This window comes from Toxorhynchites rutilus, chromosome 3 (assembly GCF_029784135.1).
Source record: "Toxorhynchites rutilus septentrionalis strain SRP chromosome 3, ASM2978413v1, whole genome shotgun sequence".
Lineage (NCBI taxonomy): Eukaryota > Metazoa > Arthropoda > Insecta > Diptera > Culicidae > Toxorhynchites > Toxorhynchites rutilus.
In genome coordinates, this window is record NC_073746.1 from 275,598,269 (window position 1) to 275,610,001 (window position 11,733).

Here is an 11,733-nt window from a genome sequence, read left to right on the forward strand (position 1 = left end):
AGCTGCCAAAGCCGCGTTTATATCAAAACAAATAACAAACCAAACCCGATCAGCAAACTGAAAACAGTCCGTGTAAAATTACGCTAATGGAATTTAAGTATTTTAGTCGGAAAATTTTGTGAAGTTCGATACTTTTTGTGAGCCTAATTCATCTTAGATCATTGTTCAGTGTATTCTGTGAGACAGCGTGTGGTTTTGTTGCTCAAAAACAAAATTTCAAGTTTATTCAGGGTAAAATCGAAAGTTTAAGTCAGGGTGAAACCACCACCCGGTTTGTGTTTCACAAACTGGAAAAAATGCGTCCTTATTTTTTATTTAAGTTTGTGTTTATAAAAAAAAAACAGTCAAAGCCGACATGTCAACAAGTAGGGTATGTCAACATAAAAAGCTGCCAGACTTCATGGTATCCCTCGTTCAACGCTCATCGGTCACATCTTCGGTGGATGTTTACCCAAGCTGGGATCAAAACTCCCGTGCTAACTCCAGACCAGCAGCAGGAGTTTGTTCTTCACCTGTTGGATCTTAAGAATCGTTTTTATGAACTCCTTATTACCGATATCTTTCGTCTGACTTTTGAATTGGCAAAAAAACAACAACTTGAAACAACATTTCAATACGAAAAAGATGCTGGTTGAGATTTCTATACCGAAATCCGAACCATTCATACCGTGAACCTACATTAGCAGCAATAGCAATGGGTTTCAATAAGACAGTATCTGGATAGTCTCTTAATACTTTGAAATTATTGGAGCAATTTTTTATTGGTTTTCTTCTCAAGGTGTCGATTTTACCCGCACTTCCATTTATTCCACCTAAAACACACAATTTTTATATTCTATCAAATTCAAGTTCTACTTAATAAATGATCAACAGATTCTGTAGAATGGTTCATGTAGAGTTTAAGAGAGGTTCTGTAACGATTTGGAATCACAAAAACATGGAAGTTTTTGGAAATATTTGGATATCCTTAGGGTGTCAGTTTAACCCACATTTCCCCTATTTCTCGCGGAGGTGGAGTTCCTCTTGAAACGATGATGACATTAAGGTAGAAAAGAATACAAATTGTGGCGTGCATAAGTTTTTATTTGGGAAGAGTCACATGGATTGTGATACAGGTGTGACTATCGAAGGTGATAACATTTTTCCCTATCGATTTAATATAAAATGTTCTTCATCGTTAGTCACGTTATTGAACGACCACATCTCTTAGCACTTACCGGTAACGCACCCAATAACGCACTATAATTCACCTTCAATTCAATTTGATACTCGAATCCAAATAACAACTAATCAAATCATTCAATTATTGGGCAACGTATTCTTTCGGACGAAAATAAATCTCTCTTCGTTATGGGGGGAAATCAAACGAATTAGAGGTTCACTATCTTAGCGATAACGACGGCTGTAAAATTTATCTTATCTAGCGAAGCACCACACACAAACCGGTCCCGACATCAGTCCGAACATAATCACGCCATCCCTATATGATGACCGAAACGAGCACGTTCGAATGGTATGCGCCTGTATCACAATGCGGTAATAAAATCATTGTAACAAAGTTTACACGACAATCAATAAGAGTTCTGTTGTCGCTTGTGGAAATTGTATATTACTAGTATTTGATGGGTTCGCACGGCTGTCGTGTTTGGCATAGAGGGTGGTATCGTTTACATACCTACCCACTTCCGAACCACCGGCAGAAGCATTGCAAATGCGAATGGCTTTGACGTTATAAATAAATCAAGGTTATCTCTTTCTTTTGGACGAAAACCTTCTTCTCTCTGGCCTAAGCATAAAAAACAGAATGGCTTTGAAAGAGACAACAATATATCAATTACTGTAACAGTTGAAAACATCAAGTGATTGCATTATGTAGACTGCAGTGGCCAATATGTGCTAAGGGTGGCGGGGTACTATTTGCATGTGAACGAAAGCGTGTGTCTGTGCTATCCAGTTCTAGGTCAATCGATTTTTTATTTTCTGTGCTACGATAATATGCGCGTTATTTGCCGGCAGACGAATTGTCTCCGTGAAACCAAGCAGAGCTGATTCCCTTCTAATTTTCTTTTGCAGGCGAAGGTAATCCAACAGGATGCCACCTCCATCACATATCGTGGCGTCGACGAGCCCAGCGAGATGCACGTTAAGATGCTGCAGAACAACATCGACACGCTGGAGCGGATGTTCAACTTTGTGACGAAAATTCACGGTGCCAAGCGGTGCATCGGTACTCGCAAAATTATCAGCGAGGAAGATGAGGTGCAACCGAATGGTCGTGTCTTCAAGAAGTTCAACATGGGCGACTACATGTGGAGGAGCTTTATCGAGACGGAGCATGCGGCGGCCTGCTTCGGGCGTGGTCTGCGTGAGCTGGGTCAGCAGCCCAAGCAGAACATTGTGATCTTCGCCGAGACGCGCGCCGAGTGGCTGATTGCGGCTCACGGGTGTTTCAAGCAGAACATGCCCCTGGTGACGATCTACGCTACACTGGGTGACGATGGTATCGCTCATGGTATTAACGAGACCGAGGTGACAACGGTTATAACGTCCCACGAGCTGTTGCCCAAGTTTAAAACGGTTCTGAAGGTCACACCCAACGTGAAAAAGATCATCTTCATGGAAGATCAACTCCACAAGACCGACGTCACCGGATTCAAGGAGGGCGTGGAAATCATTCCATTCTCGAAAGTCATCGAAACGGGGGAAAAGAGCAAGTTGGGTGAGTAGTCGTGAAAAAATCAAGAATATTGTTGGAATTTGTGATGGTCTGATTTTATTCCTGCAGTTGGTAACTCTCCATCGGTCGACGACACCGCAATTATTATGTACACGTCCGGTTCAACCGGAACGCCAAAGGGTGTGCTGCTTTCCCACGGAAATTGTATTGGTACGATGAAGAACTTCTGCGATATTTTCAAAATCTACCCAGACGATGTGCTAATCGGATTCCTCCCACTGGCCCACGTATTCGAACTGCTCGCCGAGAGCGTCTGCCTGCTGAATGGTGTCCCGATTGGTTATTCCACTCCGCTGACACTGATCGATTCCAGTTCAAAGATCATGAAGGGTTCCAAGGGTGATGCTTCGGTGCTTAAGCCTACCTGTATGACGTCCGTACCGGTGAGTGTTTTACTGAATTGATCAAATTCATAATTTCTGAACGATTGTGTCAATTTCTCCCCCCTCAGCTCATCCTGGATCGTATTTCGAAGGGTATTAACTCGAAGGTAAACTCCGAAGCACCCATGAAGAAGGCCTTCTTCAAATTTGCCTATCAGTATAAATCGAAATGGGTCGCCCGTGGATTCCAAACTCCACTTCTGGACAAGTAAGGGAATTTCCGCAGATTGGATAACTCATTTCAATTTTTGGTTAATCGTCCACAGGATCGTTTTCAAAAAGGTAGCTCGGCTGCTCGGCGGACGTATTCGCAGCATCCTGTCTGGTGGCGCGCCGCTTGCGCCCGATACTCACGAACAAATACAACTGTGTCTGTGCGTTGAAATGATTCAGGGTTACGGGTTAACGGAAACGACTGCTGGAGCAGCCGTCACAGACAGTGAGTATTGATCGCTTTGTGCGAAACAACAGCGGTTATTAATTTATTTTATGCTTTGCTTAGAGCACTCCATGGAATACAGTGTGGTCGGAGCACCGTCATCTGTTAACTACATCCGATTGATCAATTGGGAGGAAGGCAACTACCGGGTTACGAACAAACCGTATCCACAGGGAGAGATCGTTATCGGAGGCGCCAATGTTTCCAAGGGTTACTACAAGCTACCTGGTAAAACGGAAGAGGACTTCTTCGAAGAGGATGGCCACCGGTGGTTCCGAACCGGTGATGTCGGTGAGATCCATCACGATGGTGTGCTGAAGATTATTGGTAAGGTCTAATATGGGCAATCATGATATGGGGGCTAATTTCCACAAATCATTTCTCAGACCGTAAGAAGGACCTTGTGAAGTTGCAAGCAGGCGAATACGTTTCGTTGGGCAAAGTGGAATCAGAACTTAAGACCTGCCCTGTGGTGGAAAACATTTGCGTGTACGGAGACTCAACCAAGCAGCATACCGTGGCGCTGATTGTTCCGCATCCCCAGCATCTGGAGGAGATTGCCGAACGGCAAGGTATCAAGGGTGTGGCGTTCGAGGATCTGTGTTCCTCCCCGGTGATGGAAAAGGCTGTCGTGCATGAGTTGGCTGAGCACGGCAAGAAATGTGAGTATTTTGCTTGGAAAGATAAATGTAGTTTCCATAATTTCCCGGTCTACGTTATTTAAATACCGGACACGACGGGCCTGATTCTCGAATACACTACGAATACACTTCACGGTGGAAACGGAATGAAACGTATTCGCGATGACAACATCTGGATACGAGATTAGTTTCCAACTAAACTTGTCATTATAATATCAAATTATCTTCAGATGAAATTTTTGTATGAGATTATTATATCACATGAAGAAAACAAAGTTTTCCACTCACATTGAATACCAGTTTGATACGAAGAAGTTAATTTTCATTAATGATTTTTTATTCGAAAAGGGGTCATTCTGCCTAAAAACTCATCATTATCTTTGATACTTCCCTAACTCGTAAAACGTAGTTCAATGGCGTGCCGTTTATTTCGTTTCCACCGTGAAGTGTATTCGAGAATCAGGCCCGACATCTATGCAGGACGCCGGAGAGATTAAAGTACAGGTTTCGTTTCGGCCCTTTATCGATTCCATAGAACAGTTATATTGACAGTAAATTCTCATGAGATTAAATAACATATTTTTGAAAGTGTGAGTCATCGTTAGCCACTACTATTTCCCATCTTTTTGTCAATGAACGGATTCCATCGCGAATGAAGCATTTATCTCTTGAAGTCAATAATAAATCTAACCAATTTTTGATATCCTATTCTGAAATAAAGCGTATTCCACTCAAAGCGTTCTGCATCGATCGAAAAAAAATAGTAGACGGAAGGGGCAAGTCTGGGCTATAAGGCGGGTGAACCAGAATTTTCCACCTGCTATTTTTCAAATAGTTTTTAACTCGAACAGAAACATCTCCTTGAGTTGTTAAAAACAAGAAGGGTTCGGGTCATCCAAAAAAGTTTGCAGGCGAAGAATTAGAGTTACTCGATCGAGATTCGTGTCAAACGCAAAACAGAGCTATTTTTAAACACAAAGATCACATTTTTAATCATCCAAACCATTCCCTGCTAAATAGACGTCCACGAGCATTCGATGCGCTTCGGCTGCATTTTTCTTCCAATGGAAAGAGAAAATCAAAACTTCCCGCAAATGGTGTATATTTGCAACGAATCTCGACATTTTCAACGCAGTGAAACATGGATTTGTTGTGCAAAATTCAAAGACTTGTAAACAATATTTGGTTGACAGATCTCGACACTTGACGCAAAAATCAGCTGTAGCTGTAGCACATTAGGCCTTGTGGAAACGGAACGAATAAAGTTGCACACCCAATAGATAAATAGATAAATGTATAAATAGATGAATGACAAACCGACAAATATACGCACTTCCAAATTGCCTAATAGACAATTAGAGGAATAGACAAGTAGACAAGCAGGCAATTGAAAGCTCTGCGTTCAGAAAAACTCGTAGAGAAGTCGGTAGGCGAGGATGCGAAGGTGAGAGCCCTGCTTAGGAGCTTAGGAGACGAGCAGTGAAATACCTTGGGGTCATTTCCGACCAACGGGTAAAACTTCAATTACCACTATGATATGTGTAAAAACGACTAAGTGGTGCCCAGAATCATGCCAAATAACATTAGACCAACAGTAGCAAGAGGCACCTCTTGGCAAGTGTATATTCGTCGATACTGAGGTACTGTGGTCCTGCCAGGTTGGCGGTCCTGGAAACTCGCCGAAATCGGAGGAAACTGATCAGCACATTTCGGCTTATGATCATGCTATTTGCAGGCCATGAACTCGTCAGAAGCTGTGTGTAATCACCGGGATAATTCCTATCGGCATCACTAGTGCTACAGGCGGAGGGAAACCAGAGATATTCGAAAAGTGATGAAAGCTTAGTCGTTGGACAAAGGACAACAGGAATGGGATATTGCAGAGAACGGAAGGTGAACAACAAACTCATACCGTTCCACACGGACTGGATGAATCGAAAACACGGAGAAGTGAACTTCTACCTGAACTAGTACTAATACCTTTACCGATTTGGACATTTGGACATCTATGCCCAGAGTGCGGTAGTGTTCGAGATTCAACCCCTTGCCGTACGATTTAATTTCCAACAATAGGGCCCAAACACGAGCGAAGTGAGTCGTTCCGATACTCTGTTGAGAGTGTGTGTCTTACTTGCGATCGTAGCAGTCCCGCATCATCACACGTATCCATTTCACATCTATAGACGACGAGGGAGGTTCGATGTTGTACGTTCTGGCATAGTCTAATCGCCACGAGTGTGGTTCGACGTTATACGTGAAGGGGTTAAAGCAGCGTGATCTCCCTTTGAATCACTCTGAATGCGGCGAATGTAGTGGACGAAATGTGTCGGGAGGAAGATACATAAAACTTAAGATGTTTTGGACGACGAAGAAGAGTAAGAAGCCTCTGATCTTATCTTAGCATGAAACACCGTGAACAGAGTTGTGACAAACACACTGTCGGAACTGCAGCGAAAGTGGAGAGTGAACGAACACCAGTAGTTGAAACCGCAACTAGATGAGGTGCAAGAGCACAGCCACCCTCCGGGTAAGGCAAAAGGGTGGGTTTAGTGAATTAAAATCTCACATCAACGAATGAACATGGCGACTGAAAAGTTTTTAAAGAAAATTACCACTTCCTCCCAAAAATAGGAAAAAAATGATCAATAGATAAATAGTGAAAACATAGAAGTAGAGAAGAAAGAAAGGAACTAAGAAGCAACGAAGCGTAGATATTCTGCGCTAATTCCATGATTAGGGAATTACAAGCAGTGATAAAATCCGTATCATTCTTTAAGTTACGTTAGGATTTTCTGAATTTTTAAAGATACGTTTGCTGAAAATTATCTTATTTTTCTATTCTATTCATTTATATTTTTTAATACCTGATCCGACGAATTTCGTCCCGCCCAAAATATTTCTTTTGATATGAATTCTTTGGAACATTCACACTTCCTACTAGGCGAATATTCGTGGGTTTAATCGATCTCTCCATTGATTGATCTTCTAATTGGCCCTTTACAAATTCCTTTTATTACAAATTTCCTATTACTTTTACCAAAACTCGACATTATAATATAAAATTGTTTCGAGACACAATTCTCATTCAATATTCTTCAATCACTTGTAGATAACTTTGTTTCAGACAAAATTTCACTTGCAAATAACATGTTTCTCCGTTACGTGGAATACATGTGTTAATGCAGAAAAGTTAGTTATAATTCATAATTGCATTTTCAAAGAACATTATTCAGTTTTGCGCTTACCAACATTTGCCCTTCCATTTTTATTCAAGATGAAAACATTCGTCGTTTTTCTTCGATGACACCAACGTTCCTAGAGGAACTTCGGTGTGTCAATGTAGTACTACTTACGTTTTTCTATAAAAATGCCTGAACTCTGTACCAAATAACCTTGATTATTTGGGCAGTACGAGGGGAGGTACGATAAGTTTTTGCCTATAAAAAAACAAAAATTTTGGAAAAGTGGCGATTTATATTTCAACATAGTCTACTTTTAGCTCGATACACTCGACCCAGCGATGCTCCAACTTCTTTAACCAATCTGAAAACACGTTTTCTCGAGGTCTGCAAAGAAGGCCTCCGTGGCGGCGATGACCTCCTCATTCGGCTCAAATTTCTACCCGGTGTGTGACTTTTTCAAGTTTGGAAACAAAAAAAAAAGTCGCACGGGGCCAAATCTGAAGGATACGGTGGATGTGGCAGCAGTTCGTAGTGCAATTCGACCAATTTGGCCGTGGCAACGGCGGAATTTCCATTTTTTTTCCATTTTTCTAAAACCTGCGGTCACGTCCGCTTTCACACACGCTCAAAACAAAACTAAACTACGAGTCCGATTCGGTTGAAATTTTGACAGTAGCCGTTTACGAGAATGTACTACACGATAGTAATCTCTCTTGCGATACTGACATCATCGGGTGATGAGGCTAAGTACTTGTCGGACCGCCCTCGTACTTTGATTATATACTTTGAGTAGCCAATTCGAGAACCAGCGTTTACCAGTGCAAGCCGGAAGAGATCCCTTTGACCATAAATATCCTGGTTAGAACGGGAATCGATTTTTAAGAATCCGGCATGATATGTGTGGAGCTAACCGCTCGGCTATGAGAGCCGGAAATATTCCTTATGCTGGCGTTGATGCTATCTCCGTTGAACTTTGCACCTTTTTTTATAAATTATATTGATTGTACAGCGCGGACTCGATTATATACAGTTTCTGATTTCTTTTCACTATATATAATCGAATCCTGTATATAATCGAATCAAAAAAAAATTTTTTTATTCGTTTTTTTTGCATGTATTTTTCTTTTTTTTTTGAATATAAAAGAGGAATTTGATTTTTGATTCATCCCCTTAAAGTCAGAAAATACCTTTCTCACATGAAAACAAAATATCCAGATTCTCTCAGAGGGTGATAGACGATCATATTTGATGGAAAAAATCCTTCTACGCATATGTTCGAATTTCAACAATGACAGAGTTATAGAACTTTTTTTTTTGTTTCGGACTCTGTTGCCTCGAACTGGCTCTACATTACAAAGTACGCTACGGAAGACGATTCTGTTGCTTTAATTTGAAAGATGAGAAAATTTGATACAGGATATAGTAGTGAAACATCTAAATTAATGGATTTTAATAACATTTTGGAACTGAAAAACTTAAAAGTTAGCAATTGTTAATGTATTATTATTAATGTCATCCTGATTTTTTTTTATTAAACTGGATTGTTTCTATCAATCAAATTGAAGCTCTCTAACCGCTCTACAATTTGTTCTTTGACACCCAACTTCTATCTATCTTAATTTGGCTGCAATATCGATATAACTAATTCTTGGTGAAAATTCAATCAAAATCTTCAAAAATCACGATTTTTACCCCACTGTATATGAATTAGTCACTTAAATTACACCTTAACGTTGAAAGGTTACATTTCTTCTTGAAATAAGTCATATTTGAAACATAAAAAAAATATTTTTTTTTCAAACTGTATAAAATCGAGCCCAAAATTGTATATAATCGAATCACATACAATCGAGTATGTATATAATCGAGTCCGACCTGTATTCACATGTTGAAATAATAAAGCAAATACAAGATTCATTGTGAATAAAAAAACGACTGAACTACCTGAAAGCATTTGATGATAAATATTATTATGAGCATAATTTAGTGTTCACTGGTTTTAGCCCTTTAGCATCTCAGTCTTGTGTCTCATATCTCAAATATCTCACATATCACCGGAAAAAAAGAACTCCATTTCATATGCTGATATTTAATTGCTATCTTCCTCCAGGCAAACTGCACCGGTTCGAGATCCCTACCGCCGTGACACTCTGCAAGGACGCGTGGACTCCCGACATGGGCCTAGTTACGGCAGCGTTCAAGCTGAAACGCAAGGACATCCAGGAACGGTACAAGGCCGACATTAGCCGAATGTACGCGTCGTCGTAGACAGTGAACGCGTCTGCTGAACCTCACACAAGACGTGGCTTTAGCGTTTAGCATCACCCTATTAATACTGCTTCGAACATCACTTATGTCGTTTATAGCGCGCGTGTTGTTTGTATGTAAAGCTTGAATGTGTTGTGTGCGAACAGACCGAGTCATTGATTCATTTGGTGTATCAACGCATCATAATCAAAGATCACATTGACAACTTATACATCCAATTTGATTTCTGCGTTGTATTGTATAGAAAAATTCTTGGCAACGTTTGTCAAACAATTTTTGTTAATTTGTTGCGTATGTAACGTCGATTTTGGATGAAAACGGATCTATTCTGTTTCTATTGTTCTTATTCGTTCATCTTGTTAGGTAAACTATTCGGTCTATCTGGAATATATTTATTTTCCGTAATTTTTTCCAACACAAGCTCTAGTTTTTCTTCTCCATGTACACACTCTAAAATAGATGTTTGAGACAAACTGTACAAGAGTGAGCGATGTATGAAAAAAAATCAGCGTGAGAAAAGATAAGCACCTGCGTAGGTGTTTTCAATTTCAAATTTGAATAAAGACGACACTCTTACCTTGTGTCGTCGTTTGAAGAGTAAGCGCGTAGAAAACTAGTTGTAAAGCAAGCGCTAGATATTGTTATTACTAACAAATTGGTATTTATAGACAACTTCCTGTAGAGATTAGGGATTCAAAGTACTTTTTTTTCTCTTCATATTGGCACTCAATGAGACGGAACCGCGTATGTATAGAGGTAAATATTATGGAACGAGTATATTGTAAATACTATAATATTAAAACCAACGGAAGAGGGCAACTATCAAAGCTAGATTTTTTTGCGTACAGAATGACGACAGGAGTCTGATTAGTTTAATATAGTTAATGTTGATAGGTAACATCTCGAGGAAAGGAACAAAACAGAATCACATTTGTAAATAATGAACGACATTTCCGTGCAACCCGTACTGCTGCTAGCCTTTCAATAGCTTCCTATAAAGAGTGATTCGTGAGCTGATATCTAGAGGGACATAATAGCTTCGGTGTCTCGGCTAAAAGTATCGCCCAATGAAGATTCATTGGTGGGTACCATTTATACCAACTTTTTTCAAGCGAACAAATTCAATTATTCTGATGCTACAGTTAACTTTGTCGTGAATGAGTCTAAACTCTTCGAATCAAAACAACAAGCAATATACATTTTTTTATTGATTAGTGGCGAAATAAATACGGTACTCTATTATTCTGATTAAAATTCACACAAATTTTTCAGTTGAGACACATTTGTATTTGTCAGTCAATAAAACGACGGAAATGAGAAAACAATAAAATGCTAGTTCAAAACCGGCTAGTGAGCAAACTAGGAGTGAAATAATAACAGAAAAAGGGTTTTGTAAGTTAGTTATTACTGAACATAGCTACCAAAACGGTGAAGAATAAATAAGGAACTGTGAAAATATATATTTCTATAGAAGTTTTAGAGAAATCACTAAACCAGATTGTAGGAAAGTACCGCTTGCAATCTTGTGCTGGAGAATAATAGGAACACCAAACGTGAAAACCTTAGAGATAATTAGTATTAATTGAAAATTGATAGCCTTCCGTGAAGATACGGGGGCTTCCAATAGAAACACATGTACTCACCTCACCCTGAGATGTACAGAAGGCAGTGTAGTAGCGTCCAGTAACTTCTTACCAGCAAACGCTGTCTCTGAGTCAGAAATTACACTAACTCAGATTATTTATGGTTCTGGATCATCTCAAATCTTTAATCTCCCAAACGATAAACACCTTCGAGTCTTGGGACTTCCGACTGTGCTGCTCAAGATTGGCGCGCGTCATGGGCCGTTCGTTGAAACATGTGTTTTTTTCCGCCCAATGAAGATCAAGACGATGTCTTCTATTATGAATTCAAAAGGTGTGATGTCGTGACGTTTAATAGAACTTTGACTACTGTGGACTGGGCACCCCTTCTGTCAGATTGCATGATCAATACTGCTGTTTCCCGATTTTTCAGAAGTTTTATTGCTCAGATAGCTGAAATGGTACCGCTCAAGAAAAAATCGCAAAAACATCCAAAGTGT

The 11,733-nt window shown here is 40.0% G+C and overlaps 1 protein-coding gene across 7 annotated transcripts in view; it reads left to right on the forward strand.

Moving 5' to 3' along the window:
* The window catches only part of LOC129775218 (long-chain-fatty-acid--CoA ligase 4), a 48,998-nt gene extending 37,892 nt beyond the window's left edge, over window positions 1–11,106 (forward strand). For all 7 annotated transcript variants that reach the window (XM_055779628.1, XM_055779634.1, XM_055779629.1 and 4 more), the window contains 7 exons: window positions 2,074–2,719; window positions 2,786–3,120; window positions 3,189–3,328; window positions 3,387–3,559; window positions 3,623–3,886; window positions 3,946–4,221; window positions 9,493–11,106. In XM_055779628.1, coding sequence (XP_055635603.1) covers window positions 2,074–2,719; window positions 2,786–3,120; window positions 3,189–3,328; window positions 3,387–3,559; window positions 3,623–3,886; window positions 3,946–4,221; window positions 9,493–9,650 — 1,992 coding nt within the window. In that variant the 3' untranslated portion in view covers window positions 9,651–11,106. The remainder of the gene's footprint in view (window positions 1–2,073; window positions 2,720–2,785; window positions 3,121–3,188; window positions 3,329–3,386; window positions 3,560–3,622; window positions 3,887–3,945; window positions 4,222–9,492) is intronic.
* Window positions 11,107–11,733: the final 627 nt, after the last annotated feature.